Source organism: Barbus barbus, assembly GCF_936440315.1.
Source record: "Barbus barbus genome assembly, chromosome: 12".
In the NCBI taxonomy this organism is placed as follows: Eukaryota; Metazoa; Chordata; class Actinopteri; order Cypriniformes; family Cyprinidae; genus Barbus; species Barbus barbus.
The window spans coordinates 26,117,671-26,145,060 of NC_136740.1; the positions used below are offsets into that span (position 1 = coordinate 26,117,671).

At 37.4% G+C, this 27,390-nt stretch overlaps 3 protein-coding genes across 5 annotated transcripts in view; all 3 read right to left on the reverse strand.

The window, feature by feature from the left end:
• Nucleotides 1-11,895, reverse strand: part of LOC306878164 (dual specificity tyrosine-phosphorylation-regulated kinase 1B-like) — a 44,304-nt gene extending 32,409 nt beyond the window's left edge. The window contains exon 1 of the mRNA XM_079430329.1: nt 11,109-11,895. The gene's annotated coding sequence lies outside the window, so the exon portion shown is untranslated. The remainder of the gene's footprint in view (nt 1-11,108) is intronic.
• Nucleotides 11,896-14,197: 2,302 nt separating this feature from the next.
• Nucleotides 14,198-21,096, reverse strand: LOC306878109 (tRNA (carboxymethyluridine(34)-5-O)-methyltransferase ALKBH8-like). Of its 2 annotated transcripts, XM_079430231.1 has the most exons (12): nt 20,441-21,096; nt 18,966-19,200; nt 18,749-18,880; nt 18,478-18,573; nt 17,904-18,008; nt 17,756-17,826; nt 17,356-17,462; nt 16,959-17,110; nt 16,364-16,620; nt 16,059-16,208; nt 14,530-14,857; nt 14,202-14,425 (listed from the first exon to the last, which is right to left on the reverse strand). In XM_079430231.1, exons 1-12 carry the CDS (start codon nt 20,573-20,575, stop codon nt 14,382-14,384), a joined length of 1,812 nt encoding a protein of 603 aa, XP_079286357.1. In that variant the 5' UTR covers nt 20,576-21,096; the 3' UTR covers nt 14,202-14,381. The 2 variants fall into 2 exon arrangements, with proteins under 2 accessions (XP_079286356.1, XP_079286357.1); XM_079430230.1 differs by having other exon boundaries at nt 14,198-14,857.
• LOC306878110 (rRNA 2'-O-methyltransferase fibrillarin-like) lies at nt 21,049-26,114 on the reverse strand. 2 transcript variants are annotated; one of them, XM_079430233.1, is made up of 10 exons: nt 25,963-26,032; nt 25,155-25,172; nt 25,011-25,037; nt 23,641-23,772; nt 23,469-23,563; nt 23,206-23,376; nt 22,492-22,624; nt 22,298-22,410; nt 22,061-22,206; nt 21,050-21,867 (listed from the first exon to the last, which is right to left on the reverse strand). In XM_079430233.1, exons 1-10 carry the CDS (start codon nt 25,970-25,972, stop codon nt 21,843-21,845), a joined length of 870 nt encoding a protein of 289 aa, XP_079286359.1. In that variant the 5' UTR covers nt 25,973-26,032; the 3' UTR covers nt 21,050-21,842. The 2 variants fall into 2 exon arrangements, with proteins under 2 accessions (XP_079286358.1, XP_079286359.1); XM_079430232.1 differs by having other exon boundaries at nt 21,049-21,867; nt 25,011-25,172; nt 25,963-26,114.
• Between the last annotated feature and the right edge of the window lie 1,276 nt (nt 26,115-27,390).

Sequence of the window (27,390 nt, forward strand, 5' to 3'; positions counted from 1 at the left end):
AAACATAATATATGTATTATTAATTTAGACAAAGTCGAATAGTCATTGGTAGCTGAAGATTTAAAACATCAAGTTCTAAGATTTCCAAAGTTATCATACAGGTGGTTTTCAAAAGTAGTTCTACTGAAGATACAAGGACCATAAAGTTGACAGCTATGACAAATGACAAATATGACATTTGAACTGTTAAAACAGCAATCCTCAGACCTCGGTCCACATGCCCCTCTGCCACCTCTCCTTCTCTTCTTCCTCTTCCATCTGTCTGTCCCATTCCTCCTATACTGCACATACGATGTGATTAAGCTTCTGTTAAGCCAGGCATAATCTCTAGAAGCTCTGGCTATTTAATTCTTGCTGTGCCAGCTTAGAGCAGTCATGGAGCCTGGCAAGGGGTGTGTGCAGGCATGCAGGCACACAGACAGGCACTTTGGCTGTCACAGTCAGTGCATGAAGCAGTCTCGCACTCCCATGGTAACAACAGAGCCTTTTACATGGACACATGCAGTTTACCAACCATGGGCTTTGAAACAGGCATGTTTCAAATAAAGGCTACCAAAACGCACATACAGATAGATATTTAAGGACAGGCACAAGCACACATCTAGAGATGCATGCATGTGCACAGCCAGCCAGCCAGCCTCTTGCAGTCAAGTGATGAAGCAGACTAACAAGCTTGTTTGTATTCAATTTGACAATTTGTGGAACCCATGTATGCAGTACGGTTATCTAGGGCAATCCGGATGGATGCTGGATGTCTATAGGTGGGCCAGCATGTGAGACTACGATCACCTCAACTCTACGTCCATTGCCTTGGGGTTAGGGTTTCCAACTACAGCTTTCCTGAAATGTAAAATAAACAGAGTTTCTGAATTGCCGAATCACCTTTATGTTTGCAACATTTAAAATTGTTATTATTGGCAAAAGCAGCCCCAAAAGACAGCTGGAGATTTGCATAAGATGGTGTTCAACCTGATGGCAAACGTTACACTGATTGCATGCATGAGCTGTCTTTGGACAAGACTAGTGTTTTTATTGTTAACTAACCACTAAAACGGTTATTAAAAGTTTCGTTAACTGAAATAAAATAAAACCTAAACATTATACCACAAAAAATACAATTAAAAAAAATGTATAATACCCACACATGTTCCAAACCTGTAAGACCTTTGTTCCTCTTCGGAACTCAAATTAAGATATTTTTGATGAAATGTGAGAAATTTCTGACCCTTCATAGACAGCAACGCAACTGAAATGTTCAGGGCCTAGAAAGGTAGCAAGGACATTGTTAAAATAGTCCATGTGACGTCAGTGGTTCAACCATAATGTTATGAAGCTACTAAAATACTTTGTGCACAAAGAAAACAAAAATAACTTTATTTAAACAATTTCTTCTCTTCCATGTCTGTCTCTGGCAAGTGTTAATGAGAATACCATGATGCATGTGTGTGGCACTGCTGACGCAGGAGCCGGCATTCTGATGTAAACCCGGATGCGCTGCAGCTCGTTTTCAACATACAGTGGGGGAAAAAAATATTTGATGCCTTGCTGATTTTGTACGTTTCTTGTAGTTGGCCACCAGGTTTGCTCACATCTCAGGAGGGATTTTGTCCCACTCCTCTTTGCAGATCTTCTCCAAGGTTTCGAGGCTGACGTTTGGCAACTCAAAACTTCAGCTCCCTCCACAGATTTTCTATAGGTTTACGGTCTGGAGATTGGCTAGGCCACTCCAGGACCTTAATGTGCTTCTTGAGCCACTCCTTTATTGCCTTGGCCGTGTGTTTTGGATCATTGTCATGGTTGGCTTCAATGCCCTGGCCCTGATGGTACATGGGGACCTTGCGGGCGCTGCAGGATTTCGGTCCTTCACAGCGTAGTGCGTTATCAATTGTTTTCTTGGTGAATATGGTCCCAGCTACCTTGAAATCATTGACAAGATCCTCCCATGTAGTTCTGGGCTGTTTCCTCACCGTTCTCATGATCATTAAAACTCCACGAGGTGAGATCTTGCATGGAGCCCCAGTCCGAAGTAGATTGACAGTTATTTTGTGTTTCTTCCTTTTGTGAATAATCGCACCAACTGTTGTCACCTTCTCACCAAGCTGCTTGGTGATGGTCTTGTAGCCCATTTCAGCCTTGTGTAGGTCTACAATCTTGTCCCTGACATCCTTGGACAGCTCTTTGGTCTTGGCCATGGTGGAGAGTTTGGAATCTGATTGATTGATTGCTTCTGTGGACAGGTTGTCTTTTATACAGGTAACAAGCTGAGACTCCCTTTAAGAGAGTGCTCCTAATCTCAGCTCCTTACCTGTATAAAAGACACCTGTGAGCCAGAAATATTGCTGATTGATAGGGGATCAAATACTTATTGACTCATTAAAATGCAAATCAATTTATAACTTTTTTGAAATGCATTTTTCTATATTTTTTTGTTGTTATTCTGTCTCTCACTGTTCAAATAAACCTACCATTAAAATTAAAGACGGATAATTTCTTTGTCAGTGGGCAAACGTACAAAATCAGCAGGGGATCAAATAATTTCTTCCCCCACTGTATGTGTCATGGTACTCACAGTGGAGACTAACATGTAAGAGAAGAAATTGTTGAATAAAGTAATTGTTTTTGTGCACAAAAAGTATTCTTGTAGCTTCATAACATTACGGTTGAACCACTGATGTCACATGGACTATTTTATGGTTGTCCTTACTACCTTTCTGGGCCTTGAATGTTTCCATTGCATTGCGGTCTATGAAGGGTCAGAAAGCTCTCAGATTTCATCAAAAATATATTAAATTGTGTTCTGAACATGAACAAAGGTCTTACAGATTAGGAACGGCATGAGGGCGAGTAATTAATGACAGAATTTTCATTTTTAGGTGAACTATCCTTTTAAATTAAAATTAGAACAGTTGACTTGGTAACTAATAGATATAAAATAAGTTCAAGTACTTAAATTCCTAAAACTGGGAAAAAAAAAAGCTAAATAGAAATGTCAAAATAATAAAAATGACAAAAGCATATAACAAAATTACAAAACTTCAGCTATAATAGAACTGAATAGGGAAAAAAAACTATTACAGCATATAAACTCCAAAATATCACTGACCACAACATGTCTTAAAAGTTTCTCCATTTACAAGGCTGTAAGAGCATTCAAGTGCTAGTTCACCCCAAAATAAAAATTCTGTTATGATTTAAGGCCCACTCACATTAAGGATCTTAACTATAATGACGATAAAGTTATCATTTTAAAAACAGTTCTAAAACTAAAGGAATAGCAGAGTCCATACCACGACTATAACAATAACGGCACAAAGGAAAGATAATGTCACTTTCAAAACATTTTTTTCCCATGTTAATGAATGATTAAAAACTCATCTCTCAAAGACAGCCAATCAGAATCCATTCAGCTTTAAAGAGCTCAAGCATTTAAAGTGGCAGGTGACATATCTGCAGTGTGTGCTTATTATAAACAGAACGTTATATCATGTGTTGATGTGGATGGTAATTCAATTATGTTTCTAGGTGTAAACGGGCCTTTACTCACCATGATGATAGGATCCAATGTTTTTTGGACCCCATTGACTTTTTAAGTATCTTCTTTTGTGTTCCACAAAAGAAAGTAAGTCAAATGAGTTTAGAAGGACATAAAGGTGAGTAAATTATTAAATTTTAATTTTCGTTGAACTATCCCTTTAAATTGTGGTTCAACTGTGTTGCCCAGGACTACTGTCACCCCATCAAATAAAACCAACTAACGCTACATCCTGCCATAATTACAGAATAAGCACTAAACAAGTTTGACTAATCAACACTGGTGCAACACACTAAAATAAAACTGTGTGGCATGTTCTCAGTTGCTCCTGATTTCCTTCCTTCTCCTCGTTTCTCCTCTCATCTCTTCCCCCAGTCCTGACCCACTTTCATCTCCCTTTGAAGAGAGAGTGACCCAGCAATGTCCCTGATGAGGATCCTATACTGTTCTGCCCCGCACTACCCCCACGTCACCGTATCCATAGAGACATGGGCCATGTAAATACATCCCATATTCCACGACAAACAAGCCTATTGAGTGCTGCCATGCCATTTCTAAAGCCTGTGTATACGATAGAGGAAGAGCAAGTGAGATTTACTTATTTAACTTATTCACAAAACTCTGGCCATAATAAATGCAATTTTCTCTCATTAGTTCATAGATAGTGAGGTAAACCATGTCACACACAAGTATAAAACAAAGTATCTAAATATAAAAACAAGCATTTTTTTTGACAACGCCCTACAGTGACAGCTGTTGGACCATCATAGAGCTGGTCAAGAAAGCTTAACTTCTAACGTCTAGTCTGCAGTAAATGCAGTACTAGTAAACCTGATACCATGGTGAATTCAATCACAGCACCGGGGTGTGGCAGGATAAAACATGGATGTCATCACAAAAATAACTATTATTACTAAACTATAGCTACATATAGCTCTAGCTCAAATGACCAAGTTCATCTCCTATCCAAACGGGCTTTTTGCACTTCAACTAGTATCTGCCTAGAGATACATGATAAATAATGTGAGGAAGTTGAACTGGGGAAATTCAGGAGTAGGACTGCATGCGTCTCTCACACATACTCAAAATAAACAGCAAGATTCTTCAACATACATAAGATGCCTCGTGTTCAGTAAGGCTGCAGTTATTACATCAAAAAATTATGTAAACTACAATATTGTGAAAGAATATTACAATTTATTACTGTGATGCAAAGTTGAAATTTCAGCCATTATTCCAGTCTTCAGGGTCACATGGTCCTTAAGAAATCATTCTAATATGCTCATGTGGTGCCCAAGAAACATTTCTTATTTTTTATCAGTGATGAAAACAATTATAAACAATTTTTTTAATCAATATAATGAATCATTGCTGTATAATTTTTTAATTTCTTTAAAAAATAAAATAAAATAAATGGTAGCGTATTTATGTATGTTCATTGCCTTATGAATTAGCGGTCAATTTATATGTAATGGCAAGTGGCTGATAAATCATAATGCAATTTAATAACGGCAGATAAGATGTGCATAAAATCAGTTATTTATTTTACAACATCTTTTCAAAATTCTATAAAAACTTGTGAATATAATTGTTTGATTTTGAGGTGGATACTAGGCTACATTAATTGGCCAATCAGGCACAGTTATTGGCTGATCATTTTGAATATAATCTAAATAACCTGACCAAGGGATTGTACATCAGTCTATCAAGACTGAGTTCAGGCTAGTATGTTGTCTCCTTTCTAAACTAGATGACAGTAAAGGTGGTAATGAAAATTTAAGATATATTTTGACCTGTTATTGACTTGATGGGCATGAACAGGTTGGAATGTACAGAAGCTGGAGATGAGGCCTAGCATATAACAAATGCTATATCTTAAGCAATGGTGCTGCTCATGCAGAAGATGCTGGTTCGAATCAAACATCCGGTTCCAACTCTCCATCTATAAAATATATAGACATAGAATCATACAGTATATAATTCAACTCACAATAGCAGACTAGAAATTGTAGTACATCCCAACAGTTATAATAGTTTGTTTACATTCAGTTTTAATATATACAACAACAATACAACGATGCCTTTTTCACCTTGGGAACTAACAAATGAATTCTATGTTGTGGTCATGTCACGCACTTGACTTTAAATGACTATTCTCTCATGGTGCAGGGATTTGCACAGGATGGATAAAGATTACTAAAATGATGAAGAAAAGTCTATTTTGGGAGCAGCTCATAACATCTTTATCCCATCCGGCTCCACCAATGACTTTCTTGCGCTCTCTCTCTCTGACACACATCCATCTCTACACCTTTCCTTTTAGTCTTTCGACTGAATAGGAGAGCCATTTATCTTGATTTATCGAGATCTTTTCTCTCCCAGTTTATTCTACCTCCTTTTTACCTTTCCCGTCTTCCAGACTCGCTCCTCCATGCGTTTAAACTCATTCACCCTCACTCTCTCTCCATCTCAGAGATGCGTTAAGCAGGTCAGCAAGGCAGGGATGCTGAGAGGGAAAAAGACCACCACGAAGATGAGCAGCTCCCTCTTATCGCACACATGCACAGAGAATGCTAAAACATACATGTATTCTGACCAAACTCACACATGCATCACAATAACTTTATATCTCCACACAAAGCAAACTGAAGGCTTAGATTACAGCAAAAAGGTCTAGCTTTTACAAGTTTGCTTCCACAACTACCGTGCATGGACGGCTCTCTTCTGAACAATATAGTATATGAAGGGACCCACGTATGTTGTCGGAAAACTTTTGTGGATGTCTACTCAGATCAGTAGGGGTGTGAGCAAAACTTGCCAGGGAGTTGCTAAAGCATTATAAACCATTTTTAGCATGTTGCCATGCAGTTGCTAAGGTGTTCTGAGTTGTTGCTAGGTGCACACTTGCAGGCCCGAGTCAAAACAGTCCCCACAAGTCTCTATGGCTTTGTTCATACAATGCAGGGGAAATCTGATTTTATTTATCTTAAACCTGATTTTTTAAATATATGGCCATACATGGCCATATCTGATATTTTTTTGTTCAAACTGCAGTTGTCTTTCTTAGTTGTCTTACAGGAAATTGTGTAGACAGACCATTTATGAAGGTGAATCAGAAAATCAGGTTTCATGATTTTTTTTGTCCCATTCACAATACAAAAAAAAAATATTTCAAATTGCATGACGAATCTGATTTTCTTTCCCCCTGTTCAGACCAGTCGTTTTTCCTAGAACATCCACAATGATGTTTCACGAACAAGACAAAGTTGTGTAGATTTACCATTTACAAGGGTAAATTGAAAAATATAATTTGATTTTTGTTCTATTCAGGCTACAAAAAAAAAAAAAAAAAAGGATTAGTTGGATGTATATATTTTTACGACAGTTCTGCATCCTATATACGGCTAGAACTGAGTTCTTCTGTTCAAACTGCTAGCAGGCCTGGCCTTACTGACAAAACTAAATAGTCTAGATTCACTATGTATTTACAAAGGTGAATGAGAAAGTCTGGTTTCATGTTCATTTTTTGTCCTGTTAAGGTTACAAAAAATGGACATGAGTCACATATATAAATAATATTAAAAAAACATTTTTGCTGCATGTGTGGATAAGGCCTACTGCATTCTAGATAAGCTTGAGAACATCAGTTAGTGTAAAAATCTAAACTTAAATCACTTAGAAATATAGTAGCATACATCTCATAAAGTCAAATAATGTGAGGTATAATAATTTATGTCCATGGCACATACAATACTGTAATACTTACTGTTAGGGGGTTGTGCTTTAGCAAGCACCATTAATTATGTTCTACAAATAATTAGCTTAACTCCACAGTCTAGATGGAAAAAAACTCATCTGGTCAATGAAGTGCACTGCTGAAACTTACAGGGTTTCTGGGCTCAAACACTGACCAAGACTGCATCATGTAGAGGTGGGGACTAGACCAGAATGACTCACACTCTCTCACACACACACACACACACACACACACACATTACTGCTGCTAAGGGGTGTACCTCAGCAAGGCAGGCTACTCTTTGATATGGGCATGCAGTGGTCAAGAAAGAGCGGACAGACAGTAAAGGACATAAACACTGAAACTCTCCCTACAGGAAAAAATGTCCTCATCACAACCTGCACCAAGCCAGACTGAGAAAAAGTATCATCCATACGGTTGCAAAAGAGATAAGTTGGTCTGGATACAAGAGATGTCCTGTGTGATTTCCATAAGAGTACCATCTGTGCTTTTATGATCTAACTTTCTCCCTACCTCCATCAAGTCACCAACACCTGGCTAAATTACAGCTACTAGCCTCTCTTGTACCCTAGATATCCATCAAGCCAGTTCAACATCTACAAAGCCACTGTGTGCTTTTCATTACCAATTTATGAGCCAATGGGAAGCTGGAAGAAAACTACATTAGGAAGGCACAGGCGGCAACAGCTTATGGAAGGAAGCTGGGAGAAAGCCAGCTAAGATGCGCTTGACCGGAAGTCTGCTCTTTGTGTGATTTTTTTTATGGGTGGCAAATTTTTTGCTAAAACGCAAAGTCACAAAGACCTGAATTAAATTATGGTCCTGCAATGTGACTATGAACTGTAGGGTTGAATCTAAAAACATGAAAAAAATCAATCCATCCCTCATGTGGTTAGCAAATGACACCATGAGAGATCCATTCAACTTATGCTGACAACTCATGAATCACGTTAAAGAGTCTATATAATTCCCAAAACTGTCCAATTAAACTTGTACACACACTGGTTTTGCAGCCTATGTAGGACTGGCTCATGTCTATGTGATTTTTTTTTCTTCTAAATTCAAGAATGAATATACCTCAAAGTGACCTTTACTTCCAAATGGACAGGTTACCAAACTGACAACACTTAGAGGTTGAATGAGTTTGCAGAAACGGTGGGAAATGGTTTTAACTATGATCCATTACAAGACAAAGCAATTAACGTTTAAGATGGAGGCTGTAAACGCTGCTCCATTTCCCGATGCAATTTCCCTGTAATGCCTCAATTTGATATGTAAATGAATTACATTTCTGTGGATCTCCTCAAATGAACCTACTTCTGGTCTTCGATTCCAAGTCAATGAAAAAAACTTGACCCAGGTCACCAAACCCTTTGCTCGGCTGGCAGTTTAGATGGTGACGGGCAACAGGAGCAAGATGTGAAGAACTTACAAAACACTTTCAAAACAGCCTCGACAATCTCAATGGAGAACGTACTTCACTATAAACTATTTTCATCCACAGAGCCACATGTTGACCCCAAACGCAAGCCATGCTTTAGAGGAAAAGCTTGTTAGGAGTCACATCCAAATCGATGTGTTAGGCTATATGCCATCTGATGAGTGATGGGATTTGTCCTGATAGAGTAAGGGCAAAGTCACACAGGGACAGACGGACTGAAATCCTGATAGGGACATGGGCTATGGGAAAAAAACAGCACTTTCTACTCTAGCTTTCATCGTGAGTTTACAGAAAGAAGAGCAAGAAAGGCCTAAATGCAGGTTAATACGCTCAAACAAGTCTAGATAAACTGTGTATTTGTAAGAGCATGTGTGTTCTCTCCTTCCAGAACAATCAAATTTAGTAGTAGGCCTATGTTGCGAGATGAATGGGGAATACTGCCGCAGGTGGTCTTCGAAAAGACTAACAAGCTTGTGTCCATCCCAGTTTGATTTATGTCAGCTACAATAAATTAATGGCAACTACAATCCTGTCTAGGATGTTCTCGCAGAATACACATCTGAAAGTTGTTTGTTATATAAAGTACAGTATTGTGGCAATTTGAGGTAACATGGTAAAATTTAAGTTTGAGGCTTGATGTAGTTCTAAAGTTTAAAAGTTAAGAGAACGAGCCATGCATGACCTTGCAAAATACCTAATATTACAAGTAAAATCACTGGCTATAGCTTTAAATGGAATGAGTTTAATACAAATGCTTTTTGGCAAAAAAATTCCCCTTTAAAATAACCCACAGTACATTTACAGTCGTCGCAAGATTTCGTACAATGAAGTTAGTTAGTCTATTCAGAGCCCCGTGTCACTCTGCCACGGACACCAAAAGAAATCCAAAAACAGAGCTTGTCACACATTAAAAATAATGTGGCCAAAACACAAAAAGAAACTAGAGAGGGTTGACTAATTCATTCTCAAGAGCACAAAAAAGCATGTAAAAGTTTAAATGATTCGGGGAAAGGGAGATAAAAGAGTCACTATTTTAAGGGAAGGTGGCTCCTGCATTGCACCTTAAAGAACTGTGCATCAAAAAAGATGTATCAAAAGAGACAATTTCCTATCATTATTTTTTTTTCTCCCCACCTCAAAGCAGCCTAAATGATTCCACCCATGTTGGTTCTGAAAAATAACCAAAGCATGAATCCTAACTACCACAGTGACAACAAGATGCACGTTTAAACCATTCCTAAAGATGACAACGTCTAAGGATGCAGTATAAAGGCTGATCGAGATGGCAACATGCAAAAGAAGAGCAGAAGTGTGTCCATTTTGAACCGGCATTGCTACTTCAGCACCACAGCAGAAGCCTTGCAGAAAACGCTATGGAGATGAGGGGTGTAGGCACAGCTAGATCTATCCACACACTGGGCTAAATAGAGACCTGGGTAAATGTGCCACATCCAAATGCATTACAGAAGTGGATTGTAATAAGAATCGGCCATATATTTCCCTCCAAGCAACACGCTTGTGCACGTATGAACATTATAAGGAAAATTGTAACGTCACCCTATATATTGAGATCATTGGAATAAAGTCGAGCTTTTATTCACAAAATAGTGACATTAGTACGGTCATATGTTTTGTTAAACGGTAAATACGTTAACCAATGCGTTAAAACCAACCAGATATCCGTCAAATTTCGATAGCTTTCAGGCATTCTGTGCACAAGATTTGCATCCCATGCAACACCGCAGTTTTGCATTAATGTAATTGTGGCCGAGCTGATGCTCTGGGATTTTTATTTTACATTTCTTTTTTTTTAACAACCATTACATGACGACTGGGTGTCTAAAACAAACGTGATGGGCTAACCTGACTCATCAATCTGAGTAATGAAAAGCGATCATCGAAAGATGCATTGAAGGTCTCGTAATCGAACATGTTCATGGGTGCATGGCTGCAAACGCGAGTCATGCAATGGATTTGATTGATGCTTATTTTGTACATATCGCACAGAATGAGCAGTTTTATACTCGAAATGGTTGAAAAGAGATCGGGGAACATATATTGCACGGTTTTAATCATTGCAAATCACATCCACTGACAAGCAAGCAGCCTGGTTGCCGTGAGTTGAGCCTCTGCTCTCTGGACTGCACAGGAGGATAACGTTTAAATACCTGCTCGTGGTCTTTTGCATCTGACCCAGTTTACATGAAGTAACAAACCGAATATGTTCCCACTCCCTCCCCAAAGCCCTGGCCTGTGCATCAGGCATCTTTGGGAACACGGTGTCTTGCGAGGAATAAGGAGGGAAAAGGCTAAGAGCATCTGCGGAAAACAGACGCTAGTAGTGTTTTTGCGTGTTAAGAAACCAACTGTAGTCTTACCTCAGCTTTGTGTCCAGCTTCCCGAAGCAGCCATTACCAGGATTCCCCCTCTACCGTCCGAACCTCCGCCACACAGGTAACGTTACCGGGGCGGACCGAAAAACCGGCAAAACGACCCCCTCCCCCCGAACCGCCACCCCTTCGGACGGGTTTCTGCGACCGTCTCCCGAAAAAAAGACGAAACGCGCAGGCTATCGTCTTGTCGTTGCTTTACAATCCCTTTTCAGCACATTTGTCTTTCTTTTCAGTTCCCCAAAAGCACAAATGAGCGCGGCAGGAGCGTCTTCAAACCCCCGGCGCGGCCAACCGCCAATCCGGTGTGCAGCGGCACATGCAACCGTGACAACCGCCTCTCGGTGCTCCACGTTAGTCCGCTTCGACGTGGGGAAAAAAAATCGCTGGTAGTAACGGTGGTGGTGGTTTGTGGGTCTCGGCGGCTAGCGCTCAGGCTAACCGCGATCACATCGCCCAGCAGCGGCAGTGAAGTAGCGCGTCGCTCACGGTGGTTTGCAGCAGCAGCGACGGGTGGAGGGGTGAGAAGAAGAGTGATTAAATGAAAAAAAGGAAAGAAAAACGGGTGAACTAAAACCGGGGTTTCTTCGTCGCACCGCTACAATTAGCGATGTGCATTCGCCAGGGACCCCCCCTCACTGCCGTTAATCTCGGATCGGCTCCGCGGCTGCTTGTCGCTTAGAGAGGGTCTGCACGGTAAAGCGCGTCCCCGCTACAAAGCGCGCTCGCCTCGGTGTGTGTGCAGTGTTCACAAAATGGCCGCCTAAACAAACCCTACAACGGGCTGCGCCCAGCGGCTGTTAGCGCGATTTGCCTCGGCATTTGCCCGTGCAGGGGAGGAAAACGATGCTTTTACGGGAACGATGATTTAGAAAACGCTCGCTGGAGTGCCTTTTTGCCCGTTTCCAGCTATTAGAAAGTGAAAGGTAGCTTGAAACCCAGGCTATGGAGATGTGAAGCAGCTTACTTCGAGAGCTAATCTGCAGCCATACATGGTTATGACTAAGAAAGCTTTTTATCTTAATTTAGCTCATCGTTTATATTTCAGCACAACCGATGTGGGGCAAGACAATGCTGTGATTTAATTACTCAGGAAGTTTTCCACAAATGTTGTTTTCGTCGGTTATTACGTTAAGTTACACACACCCCCCCCCCCCCCCCCCCCAAAAAAAAAAAACCCCATAAAACTATTCATCTCGATGGTTTTTAGCGATGTTTGGGGCTTTTTTTAACTAGGCAGACCAGCTTGGTAACAAGAGACAAGTTTAAACCTACAAACTATTAAGTTAAGCTATTATGTTTCTGTTGAATAGTGCCCAATATTGTTATATATTTTTTAAATACTTTGAATGATACAAAGCACAACTTGCTGTAAAGTTCGGTTAGAGGCTTTACGGGATGATAACCGATAAAACAAACGTACTAAAGCATATTATACCACCGCAAATATATTGTATAATTAATTTCTTGCATGAAATCATTGTCTTTTTGCGATATTTGGTTAATTTCTAGTGATTCAAGTCACTAAACAGTCGCGTCGTGAACGCGCATTTAATCCGAATAATGGGGTACTTCTTCAAGGAAGTTTTATCTTGGTCGTGTAGTGGATGTGAAGCTGATTAAGTTCATATACATCCTCTTTCATCACCATTACATGAATTCCTCATTGTTCCAGGCCGAGGGCACCATTTAATGTGTCATGTGCCAATGGGACCAATTCCCCCCACGCAAGACATTCACACCAAACATATTTATAGCTGTCTTTGTTCATAATCTAGTAGGCTTTAACATTCACACGTCTGTCATGAATTGACCCTTCCGTCCCCTCTCTCTGTGCTTTCTTCATGCCTGAGACCTACCGTAGTTTATGACAAAACGCAAAAGTATATTTTCAAATCGGATATAAATGAATTGGGCCGCCAGGTCAACCTAGGTTACTAAAATTTAAACATGCAGGAAGTTCGTCATCAAATTCAAGGTGAAAGTTCATACCTTTACCTCTGCATTACATTCCTATCCGACGCCATCTAGTGGTGCACACAAACACTAGTGAGTTCAACAGCGTTCAAAACCAAAAACAATCTTTTCAGGTCAAGTAAACTACTGTTCAAACGGCCAGTAAATATATTATTTTTGAAGAAATTAATACTTATATTAAGCAAGATGCGTTCAATTGATCAAAAGTGACATTTAAAGGCATCAATAAAACATTCTATTCATTAAAGAATCCTGAAAAAAATTATTGCTGTTTCAAACACAAAAATATTAAGCAGAAAATCTGTTTTCATCGTTGATCATAAGAAGAAATGTTTCTTGAGGGCCAAATCAGTATATTAGAATGATTTCTGAAGGATCATGTGACACTGAAGACTGGAGTAATGATGCTGAAAATTCAGCTTTGCCATCTGAAATAACTTAAAATATATTAAAATAGAAAAGTTATTTTAAATTGAAATAATTTCACTGTATTTTTTGATAAAAAAAGATAAAAGAAAATGCAACAGTACTGTTGAGAGAGAGAGCTGGGTACCCCTGTTTGCATTTAGCAGAAAATCGTAAGGTTGCATTTTAAGTCTGGGCACTAATTACATGCACAAAGTACCATATTAATGTATTGACATACCTATTTATGGTGCTTACATTGCTTTACTGTAGAGGTTGTTAAGGGGAGTGTGGCCTAATGGTTAGAGTCGGACTCGTAACCTAAAGGTTGTGAAGTTCGAGTCTCAGGTCCGGCAGGAATTGTAGGTGGGGGGAGTGAATGTACAGGTGCTTTCTCCACCTTCAATACCACGATTGAGGTGTCCTTGAGCAAGGCACCGAACCCCCAACTGCTCCTCAGGCGCCGCAGCATAAATGGCTGCCCACTGCTCCGGGTGTGTGTTCACGGTGTGTGTGTGTTCACTGCTGTGTGTGTGCACTTTGCATGGGTTAATTGCAGAGCACAAATTCCGAGTATGGGTCACCATACTTGGCCACGTCACTTTCACTTAAGTGATAAAACCATCCAGGCATATAAAAAGCAATTCCAGAAAGAATATAAAGCAACATTTTGTACAAAAACGAATCAACATATTCAGTGACGAGTCTTCAATGCTTTATTAGCTCTCACCGCATGCATGAAAATTTTATTTTAAAATTGCATTTATTCAATAAACTAGAATTTATTTTTCCTATGGAATACTATTCTATGAAGAGTCACCATGTCTCTTCTCCAGTTCCACACACCAGTTACCCTGATCATGGTAGCTCCTAAGCACTTTAACACCTGTCACACCACAACACATCTCCTCCAGCTCTCCCTGCTGGAAGACATGATAATAGCGGTGAAATACAGGCCCCTGACTCATGTTCTCCAAGGGGCCGTTTGTGCCTCCACTCCGTGCTCCCTTGTTCTTATGCGCATTACCTTTTAAGTGCCACGGCACCAGGAGATCTTGGGAAAGGAAAGCTGTGCGGTTAGTATGGATGTGGATTCTGGGCTGAGTCACATTCTGCTCCTCTGTGCATTTCATGTCTGAACTAATTTTACTCTTATGCTCCTCCTGTTGGTTGAACATGTTTTCTTCTGTTGTAAGCTCATCGCTGCTCTCCACACTAGCTCCAGTTGTTCTTTCTTTCAGATATTTTGATTTCTGGTTGTTGTATTCCTGCTCCATGGCCCAAACGTAGATCAGAGCTCTTCCTCCCACCTTTAATAACCGGACCAGCTCTCTGACAGCAGCCTGTCTTCTCTCCTAAGAACACATGCACTTTGTTCAGCATCATGTACAGACTTGCTGATTAAATGTAAAAGTTGTAAAGTTTGTTAAACACACACTACTGTTTAAAAGTTTGGGGATTTTTTAGTTTTTTAAAGAAGTCTTACTGCATCTATTTTATAAAAATATTACTATTTAAAATAACTTTTCTATTTGAATACATTTTAAAATGTAAAATGTATTTCTGTGATGGCAAATTATCTTTCAGAAATCACTTATTTGCTGCTCAAGAAACATTTCTTATAATGTTGAAAACTAATTTTTCAATTAATATTTTATTTTTGTGGAAATCATGATACATTGTTTTTTTTTTCTTCCAAAAAGGTTCAAAAGAACAATTTATTTGAAACTGAAATCTTTTGTAACAGCTCTTTACTGTCACATTTGATCCATTTAATGCTGAATCCTTGCTGAAAAAAGTATAAAAAATGTATAATAAAAAAATATAGCCTATATATAAGCTATAGCCTTTGGACCAGAAAGCCAAACTTTACGTTAGTGGACCAAAGCACAGCTGCTCAATGTCCAAATAAAGGTGTTATAACTTATTTCTCTCACAGCATCAAAAAGGCATGTTTCATGTCACAAAGTAGGTGGAAAATGGTTGTGAAAACTAAATTATGACAGTTATTTGACAAATAAAATTATTACAGTGCAAGTGGACTTCAGAGGAAGTTCAAAGGTGACCCTGGACCACAAAACCAGTCATAAGGGTCAATTTTGAGAAATTGAGATTTATACATCTGAATAGAATACATAAGAAGCAGAATAAATAAGCTTTCCATTGATGTTTGGTTTGTTAGGATCGGCCAATATTTGGCTGATACAACTACGTATTTGAAAATCTGCAATCTGAGGGTGCAAAAAATCTAAATATTGAGAAAATCGCCTTTAAAGTTGTGCAAATGAAATCCTTAGCAATGCATATTACTAATCAAAAATTAAGTTTTGATATATTTATGGTAAGAAATTTACAAAATATCTTCATGGAACATGATCTTTACTTAATATCCTAATGATTTTTGGCATAAAAGAAAAATGTATATTTTGACCCACACAATGTATTTTTGGCTATTGCTACAAATATATCCATGCTACTTAAGACTGGTTTTGTGGTCCTGGCTCACAAATAATATTAAAATAAGTTTTTTTACCCTTAATTACATAGTATGCTCACCTGTGTGGAGAAATGATGTATGACTGCAATAGAGATGCAGGCATCACAGCTGTCACTGCGCAGGGGGACAGACAGAGCATCTGACACAAATGCCTCATAACCCCGCTCAACACAGATCTGCACCAGATTAGCACTGCGGTCACAGCCCACCTACAAATGGGCAGACAGTAGAGGTTACATCAGAGTTCTCCATTAGTGAAAGATTTTAAGTAATGGAAATCATCATAATTGTAACTAATAACCATGACATGTCCAACCAAGTCCATCTTACTTCTGGGTAAACTCTGCTGGGGTATATTACTTACTGATATAACTTCAGGGTTGATCCCCAGGTATTTGCCATTGCCGCATCCGATGTCTGCCAGAATACTTCCAGGTGGCAGCGACAGTAGGAAATCTCGCACGTGGGGCCACGGTGAGTGTCGTGTGCTGCTGAAGTGGGAGGAAATCTCTTCATAGACCTGATGAACATACTGCTCCTCCAAACGACACGCGTCGCCTTCAACAACAGGCACAGTAGGTGGAGAAGGCAGCTGCTGGCTGTCACATACAGACGGATAAGCTACAACAGGAAATAAAATGATTCTTGTCATGAATGTACATCATTTTTATATCTACAAAAATACACAAATGCAGAGTGACCTTAATATACAGTCATGGCCAAAAATATCAGCACCCTTGGTAAATATGACCAAAGAAGGCTGTGAAAATTAATTTGAATTGTTCATCCTTTTGATCTTTTATTTAAAAAATTCACAAAAATCTAACCTTTCATTTAAAATGGGGGGAAATATCATTATGAAATAAATGTTTTTCTCTTATACACGTTGGACACAATTATTGGCACCCCTAGAAATTATGGCCAATGTGTATTAGAACATAGAAACTTCAAATACTCACCACAGTTGCAGGGTGTATGCCTGATTTTGCGGAACGTCAGCGATGTCCTTGTACCACGCCGGCTCAGGGTCAGATTACTCATGTCAGAGGTCATGACCCCTGAACCTTCAACCTCCGTCACTGGTACCACATCAAATTTCCGGGGTGTTATGCTGACATGAAACATACACAAAAGATGTTTATCTCTCCCTAGAACAAAGGATTTATAATATAATATAATATACTTTTCGTACATCTTGAATGATAATATTCATTAAATAATATTTATAATTATGAAACACAAAATCAAGCAAAAATCCAAAGAACATATATGTGTTTAGTCTTTTGGTTGTCTGCATATGTTTGGACATATATTGTATTTAATGTATATGTACAAAAAAAAAGGGTAGTTTCTCACCCATGAGTCCACAGATAACGGCTCTCTCCTTTCATCACTAGCAAACTCTGCTCTGGCAGCACTACAGCGACAGAACGTCCGTCAGGATGTTTAAAGTCCATTACTGTCTAGAGGAAATTAGCAAGATGTTTATATTTATCCATAAGAAAATCATGAGGTTCATTTTCCATCTCCATCTTTGTTTTAACCAAGGAAAATCAAATAATCAATAATGTTGCTGCACCATAACCAATCAATAAGGCTACAAACAGGTCTGGTGAAACAGAACACCCTGACCCACTAATTATACTGATGTATGAAAAATGCAAACAGAAACATACCCTTGCAAACATATCCCAAAAAATAAACATATTCTTACAATCCATAATTGTAACCATTTTAGTGCTTCATTTATTCATACCTTTGCTCCGAGACTCAAGGAAAGGATGGTATCCTCAAAGGCAGAGTGAGTGTCCACATGTGGGGGAATCCCTGTACCAGACAATAACATTTAGTCCTATAAGCAGACATAAATCTCCCCTCAGCTGCACAAAAACATGATGTACTACCTTGTCCACTTTGGTATTGGTTTACAGTGAGCTGGTCTGGAAGGACACTTATGTGGCCATCAGCCAAACATCTTTGTAATAAAGCATCACATTCTGCCGGCAGGCCTGAAATGACAGGTGTCTATTCAATTTTAGAATTAATTAGATACATAATACTTAGATTATGTGTAAATATATACACTACCATTCAAATATTTGGAGAAAATTACTACTTTTATTCAGCAATGATGCATTATATTGATCAAAAGGAACAAAGACACTATTTTGCTATTTTAAATCAAAGAATCCTGAATTTTTTTTTACCATGATTTCCACTAAAATATTAAGCAGCACAACTGTTTTCAACATCGATAAAAATATAAATAAGAGACTAGAAATTCAGACATTACATGAATAAATTACATTTTAAAACATTAAAATATATGTTGTATTACATGTTATATTTCACAATATTACTGTGTTTTTATTAAGTAACAAGTGAGTAATAGAGACTTCTTTAAAAAGATTTCAAAAACACTCACACATAGACAGACATAAACAAGTGATGCAAAAAATGGGGAATTTTCATACTTACCACCTGGTAAGGGCTTGTCTTTGTCAACATTATTATTATCGTACCGAAACTCATACCCATAATGCTTCACTCTTCTGTGTTTTAAAGCTTTCTGCACTGTAATACAAAAATAAACATTATTAATATTATTACTATTAAATAAGGTTTGCCTTTAGCAAATTAATATAAGTCTGCTATATATGAATATGTGACAAAGAGGATTAAATAATGTGACAATATTTTTTTTGTATGTAAAAAATAATTCTAACTGAGGCTGTCAAGTATTTCTTACCTGTGACATCATCAGTATGTGGCGTCCAATCAACAGCCTGCAGCAGCTGCAGCTCCTCCTCTGGAGACACAAAATCCTCCAACACAGACAGACCAGGAGGCAAAGCACAGGACACACTCCTGTCACTCTCCACTGACAAACAAAGTCGAGATCGATTAGAAACACTTTGTTTTAAGGCTCATTGAATAGGATTATAAATATGACTCAAGTGACACACCTTTCTCAACATAACTGAAATAAAGCGCCACACTTTGATCGTGACACTGCAGTGCTCGTCCATTGAGGAGTGTATATGCATTCTGGCCTGCTTCAGTTGAAGAATATGTTACAAACGCATATGGTTTTGCTGAAGGGGTGAGGAGAGACTCGACAGTTCCTCCCTCTTTAAGAACCTCCAGCAGCGACTCTCTGCTCACTCCATTCCCCAAACCTCCATTAGACACCACCAGATGCTACATAACAGACAACCATGAATATACACATTACTGACTGCTTTTATGAGCTATTTATGCAAAGCAATGAACTGCATGTTTCACCATTTGAAAGAATGGGGCATTTATACATTTGACAAACTTCAAGAGACTTGGTACTGTATCCATTATTAATTCACAATTACTGATGGTGGGACTGGGAAAACCACAAATCATTTATATCTTTCATAACTGTTTACCATCAATTTTATTGCATTTATTTACAAAAGAGTAAGTAGATTCAGTAGCATCTTATACTGTAATAAGCGTATTTAGTATTAAGATACCAGTGTTGGGCAGTAACTAGTTACTAGTAACTTACTGTAATAATATTACTTTTTGCAGTAACTAGTAGTGTAACTAATTACTAATAATATTTCAGTAATAATATTACAATTACCACCCATAAAACAACTTTTGATGCCTCAACCCTTAAAATTCAACAATCAAATAATTCCTAGAATTATTTTCATAATTTTCACGACTCGCACATGCATGTGATGTCCCCGGTGCAGCAGGCAAGCTTGGAATAGGGAAAAGCTTACATTCAGCAGATAGAAATATTGTATTATATTGATTTTGTCAGGAACAAAGATGATCTGAACACTGTGGGGTAAGTTGTGGCTTTACTTTACTCTGGCATTACATCCCACCCACATCCTCTGATCAGCATGTGGTACATTATTTTACTATAATTAAAAATCTTTTTGGAAAATTAAACAGTTTCTTTAAAAACTTATGTGATTTAATAAAATACATAATGAAATATAGTCGTATATGGGTATCGGAGAAATTACAATTGGCTTACACATGACAATTAATTAGATTAATACAACACTTTTACTTGAATGTAAGTGATCTTGAACTTCTGGCTGTGATCCAATGTGGATTTTGGTCAAATGACGAGGCAGAAATATGTTCTTAGTAACATTCTAGAAGAATTTTATGTGGAAGATACACAGTTACAACTTCTGAAGAAACAGTAATGTAACGAGCAATGTAAATAATTACTGTTGCCAAGTAATAAGTAACAATATGACTTTTGAAAGGAGTAACTAGCAATGAGTAATATATTTGAGTAACTAGCCCAACACTGTCAGATGCACAAACATAATGATGACATAAATAACAAACAGCAGTACTGGCTATTCAAACTCAATCATGTCATTTGGTCAATCCATATATTCTACTGACAATTCATCAAAAGAAGCTTCGTAAGTACCTTTGTGGGATGCGAAACTGTGCTTATGCCCTCGTGTTTCAATAATGTGTGACTGGCTTTAATCTGCCTTCGAAGCAGTTTTTTCTCCTCTTTAGCTCTTCTGAGACTTCTTGTGCCGTCCATGCTGCTCTCCATTGTGCAACCGCATATTTGTCCCCCTCTCGCCAGATCTTCATACTTGGTTCCTAGAGGCGTAGGTTCCTATTATTTTTCTGAAATTTTAGTTCTGTCGTTTCCTTTCTGCAGCCACGATTTCTACACAAAATAAACACGTATCTTTTAAAAAGAACGCGACAGAAAATCAGTCTTTCTTTACGTTGCAACACGTGAGGAATAATTTCATGTTTCCATTTGCTAATTTTTTAGAGATTATATCAAACCATATGTACCATTTCATTCTTACAGGACTTTGTAAAATCTAAATGTAGCATTATCAGTGTGTAAACAATTATTTAAGGCCTTTGATCAACGGAGGTGTAGATATAGCTTGATTTTGGCCATCAACAGGCATATTAATGTGCATGGGAATTAAGATTATATTCTATTTGAGATTATGATAAATCCTATACATTTCAAACTTCATTTTCAAGCAATGAACTGAACAAACTTGATTTTGAATATTTATTCACAGAAATGTTCAAGTTTTAAATGACCTGTTTGTGATCACAGAACTTCTGGACAATTAAGCATCTGAACCTTTCATTCAGATTACTAACAATTTCCGTAAAAAAGATATGCCTCACACGGTGCGCCTTGCAAGAAAAAAGGAATTTAACTCATCATAAACTAGTTTGCTGGAGTATCTACTCGTTTCAGAAGGGGGTTATGGGTACTTATCAGATGATCAGGCTGAGAAAACCAGAAAAAAAACAACAGCAAACAAGCTTAGACTGGTTTAACAAGTATTAGTATAAAAAGCCTTTTTTTAGAGTTGGTGATATGGGTTTATACTAATACTTCTGAAACAGCGTCACAAGAAGTTTTGAATTAACATTCTTTGAGGTACAAACAAAATACAGAAAGAATAAAAATTGATTGTTAAATTCACTAAAAATATTCAAAGAAACAATAAACATATGCTTTAGAAAACTGTTGATTTAGTTAACATAACACATTTAGCTTCCAATAATTCTTACAAGCAAAACACAAAATTCATCTCTCAGTACAGTATATTATTACATGACAGAGGATGATCATACAAAGGAAAAAACGGGAGCAGGGTTACTCTCAACAAAGAATATGTTGCCTGTGCCAATCAGGTATAAAGGGATACACTCCCAACCCGGTGGACACAAGAAAATGGTTCACTTATATCAGTCTTTAGTCATCTGCAAACTGTGGGTCCATCTAGTGGCAGAAGCAGTCATTTCAGGAGAAAGGAGGATGTGAATTGTGATAAACCTCACTTCTTCTGCTTGGGTGGCGGTCTGCAAAAAAATAAAAGAAACTTTTAGCACAACTCAGTTATAAAAGAAACATTTCAGACCAGAAGGTGAAGCTGCTATTCAGACATAAATAAGAAGCTGCACAAACCAGCGGCCACTTGATTGGGCAAAACATGCTTTCTAGAATTATGAAAGTTCCTGCATAGATCTTTTGAGTGCATGCATCAAGATTCACCTGTAGATTCCCACAACAACTGCGTGATCTCTCTCATACGGCTCGAGTGTCAGCTGCTCCTGAGGTTTCATGTTCTCAGAGCTCATCTTCTTGACCTCTGATGCAAACACTGCCTCTGGAGCGGCTGTTGAATCAATGCAGTTAGCCTGAGGAAGAAAAGATGACAAAGTTAACACCTGAAGACTCATGAATACTTGCAGAAAAAATTTGTAAACAGCAGCATTATACTTATTTTACCTTGATGGAAATAACAAAATGTCCTCCATTCTTCAGGAAATTGTGTGCATTGAGGGCGACTATTCTTGTTTGGTCAGGCTGAGCAACGTCGGCAAAGATGACGTCCACCATACCTGAAAGAAAGCAGTGCTTTATCAAACTGCCTTGCAATGTGCATTCTTTACCTTTTGTATGTTCACATCACAGGAACTTACCAACAAGCATGCGGTATTTATGCGGGTGTCGTGCATCTTCAATGATGGGAATAATGTTGGTTCTCTTTTTCGCCACATTCAGCAAGTCTCTGCCTGATCTGTGGGAGAACTCAACAGCATACACCAATCCCTCCTACGAGGAGAAAATGAATAAAAAACAGAAAATGTCAATCGATGCTTCCAGAAATTAAACTTAATTCAAATTAATACTTTATTAAACAGCATTGTCAACTAAACAAAATAATTCAGTAACTGAAAAAGCTAGAATACAACAGATTACAACTGAAATTAAATAAGTGTCAATGCAAATTACCAAAACTATAACTGGAAAAATAAATACAAGCCAAATAACCACAAAAAAAGAACAAAAATGACAAAACAAAACAAACTTCAAATAAATTAAAACGAACTGAAAATATAATATATCAAAATATTATGAAATGCTATAGCAGCATATATATATATATATATATATATATATATATATATATATATATATATATATATATATACATACACACACACACACAAGTTATTGGAATAACTGTAAATTGCTTCTGTTATTTGAGATAAATGTGTAAAATGCCACCCCAGCTTTAAATTTAGACAACTACATTATTACAATACACAGTATTATGCAGAAAATACACACTTTAATGTTTCAGTGCAGACCAACAATTATAAATTATAAATTATAAAAAGATATACACATACCGGTCCAACAATGTCAGAAACATGAGATACAGTAGTTCCTGATGCGGCTCCTAAGTACATGACCTTTGATCCTGGCTTAATGTGGATCTGGTCAACACCTCCTAAAATGGCTGCGGCCAGCTTCGACCGGAAAGGATTCCATGCTCTGTATTCAATTTTAGTTTCTCCCTCCTTACATTAGAAAAAAAAAAGAACACGTAATGAATGCAGTGCTTTCTAGAAGTGCTCTAGTGATCATTAAAGACATGCTTCTATAGGCTCACCTCAACATTTATTCTCTTTTCTCCATACACAGAGTCTCCAATCACCATGTTCTTTGTGACCAGGGCGTCCTCTCTACCACGGCAGATAAAAACTCCTGAATTTTTAAACAGAACATGGTTAACACATTCTCAAAAACAACAGCAACTCAAAAATGTGACGTTGATGACCCACCTTCATGTCTATGGGGCTCCACAGTCACCTGTCTGCCCCCTCTGAACCCTCCTCGTCCTCCTCTGCCTCTAGGAGTGCCACGTCCGCCCCCTCGTCCACGGAAGCCACCATCACCTCCAGGGGACCTGAATCCTAGATACAGAAATGAAAATTCATGGAAATACAGTGTCAAATTTTCTTGCATATGAAACGAGAAAACTAAAGTTTATTAAAGCACTGAAATATTGACTACACATGATATTTAAATATTTGTATAGTCAATAATTCAGTGCTTTAAATAAACTTTAGTTTTCTAGTCATTATCATTAATTACTCCAGTCTTCAGTGTCACGTGATCCTTCAGAAATCATTATAAATGTGCCGATTTATTATCAATGTTGGAAACAGTTGCGATGCTTCATATTTTTTGGATACTTTTTTCAGGATGGTTTTTTTTTGTTGAAGTTACAAAGAACAGCATTTGTTCAAAACAGAAATCTTTTCTAACAATATAAGTCTTTACTAATACTTTGTATAAATTTAACAAATCCTTGCCGAATTAAAGTATTTTATTATTTCTTAAAAAAAAAAAAAAAAGGGAAAAAATCATGACCCCAAAGTTTTGAACAGTATTGTATATTGTTACAAAAGATTTCTATTTTAAATAAATGCTGATTTTTTATCTTTTTATTCATCAAAGAATCCTGAAAAAAAGCATCACAACTGTTTCCAATACTGAAAATAAATCGGCATATTAGAATGATTTCTGAAGGATCATGTGACACTGAAGACTGGAATAATGATGCTGAAAATTCAGCTTTGCATCACAGGAATACATTATATTTTAAAGTAAATTAAAATAAAATAAAAAAACAAGTATTTTAGAAAACCTTGCAAATCGTACTGATCCTAAACTTTTCAATGGCAGTGTGTATGTATGTATGTGTATATGTGACCCAGCACCACAAAAACAATCAAAAGTAGCATGGGTATATTTATAGAAATAGCCAACAATACACTGTATGGGTCAAAATTATAGATTTTTCTTTTATGGCAAACATCATTAGGATATTAAGAAAAGATCATGTTCCATGAAGGTATTTTGTAAATTTCCTACTGTAAATATATTAAAATGTAATTTTTGATTAGTAATATGCATTGCGAAGGACTCCAACTTTAAAGGCAATTTTCTCAGTATTTAGATTTATTTGCACCCTCAGATTCCAGATTTTCAAATAGTTGTATCTCAGCCAAATATTGCCCTATCCTAACAAACCAAACATCAATGGAAAGCTTATTTATTCAGCATTAAGCAGTAACATACAACACCAGAATTATATATATATATATATATATATATATATATATATAATATAAAGGAACTTGCTTACCGCCACCACCTCTGCCCCCTCGAAATCCTCCTCTTCCACCCCGGTCTCCTCCTCCTCTTCCTCCAAATCCTCCTCTTCCTCCAAAGCCGCCTCCTCTTCCTCCAAAGCCTCCTCCTCTTCCTCCAAAGCCTCCTCCTCGTTCACCTCCTCTTGGGCTGAATCCTGTCAAAAGGAGTCAAATATATTAATTCACTGAATGGATCAAAGTAAAACTCCAAACTGTAGTCGGCTTCAACTAACATCTTATATTAGAAAAACCTTTAGATATGATTGTTCTCACAAAAAGTGCCATTAGAGACCATATTATTAGAACCAAGGACAGCAACAGATCCCTGGTGTTCAAATATCCTCAACCACTAGCCTCCACAACTAACTGTAAACAAAGTTCAAATCCATTCACTGGTAACTGAAGGTTGTGTGAGTAATATTTCTTGATTTCAGGTTGTCAACTAAACCAAAACTATTCGCTTTCCACGTGAACATGGTCCGGCAGACAAGGTAATTTCCTAAACACATGTGGTCCTCAACAATGTATGGAAGCTCGACTATGAATACAATCCTGTGCACAATGTTCAGACAAAATCAAGTGTATGAAATTTCAATAAAGAAAAAAAAAATAACTTAATAAACTAGTCTGACTTTAAAAACAATAGCTTAACTAGTGAAGAGGCTTCCGCTCCGCGTGCGCAGCATGGCTCGGGTTCTCAAACACGCGCAATGTTATGCACAGCAACGTTTTCATAAGACCACACTAATATGTTTAAAGATAACTTATTAATAAAATAAACAATGTCATTACATTTCAAAGAAAGAGCGTTTCGTGCATTAAAAGTTTAAGCGCGTGGCATGCATACACGCGAGAAAAACCAGCACGTCTTCTAAACATTAATAGTTTATCGCCCGACAATGAAAACAACCTTATATGCATTAAAAAATGCTATTAATAACTTACCTGGTTTCATTTTACTTTATTATGTATGGCTAATCCTGCTTTACTTATACAAATAATAGCCACTAACACAAGCCCGCTGCTTTTGCTCCAGACACGTTCAGCACTGATCAGGCGGCCACATGTGCGTCGAACGTCTTTTCCCATAATGCACCTCCAAAAAACGTGGCTCTTGCTCCTTTATTCCGCCATCTAGTGGGAGACTCCGCAACTACAATAAAATCATGCAACTTAGTCATTCAAGTGACAGGCAGTGTTTCAAGGAAAATACCTTTATTACAGCGTAGGCAAGACTTTTTTTGAACAGTAAGATTTTTTATTTTTATTTTTTTAAAAAGAGGTCTCTTCTGCTCACCAAGCCTGCATTTATTTGATCCAAAGTACTGCAAAAACTTTGAAATATTTGTACTATTTAACTATTTCTATTTGAATATATTTTAAAATGTAATTTTTAAAATGTAATTTATTCCTGTGATCTTTTTTTAGCATCATTACTCACACGATCCACTTAGCATCATTACTCACACGATCCTTCAGAAATCATTCTAATATTCTCATTTGCAGCTCCAAAAAACATTTTTTATTATTATTATGTTGAAAACAGCTGAGTATAACTTTTTCAGGTTTCTTTGATGAATAGAAAGTTCAGAAGAACAGCATTTATCTGATATAGAACTCTTTTATAACATTATAAATGTCTTTATTATCACCTTTGATCAATTTAAAGCATTGCTAAATTGCCCCCACCCCCCAAAAAATTTAAATAAAAAATAAATAAATAAATATATATATATATATATATACTGACTCCAAGCTTACAAAAATGTACTCAACGGTATTAAATTTTGATAATAATAATAAATGTTTCTTCATCAGCAAATCAGCATATTAGACTGATTTCTGAAGGATAATGTGCCACTGAAGTCTGGAGCAACGATGATGAAAATTTAGCTTTGATCACAGGAATAAATTACATTAAAAAATATATTCAAATAGAAAGCAGTTATTTTAAATAGTAAAAATATTTCACAATATTACTGATTTTGCTGTATTTTGGATCAAATAAATGCAGGCTTGGTGAGCAGAAGAGAATTCTTTCAAAACATTAAAAGTCTTACTGTTCAAAAACTTGACTGGCAGTGTAGCCTATATGTACATATTACAACTGAAATGATACTTTGCTTTTGGACAGACAAATAGAACAAGTCAGTCTCCACATTCTTTAAACCAGAACTCAAAGGACTCATAATTAACAAGGAATCACTTTATAAAGAGGGACGATAGGAAAGAAATACAATAAAGGCAACGGTGGTGACTATAACTTCATGCTGAATTCTGCAATTAAATAGACAACGAAACATTTGTTTCAATATTATGCCCATGTGTGCAGTTGCTTATTAACTAATTTTTCAGGAAAAATTCTCGTTTCCT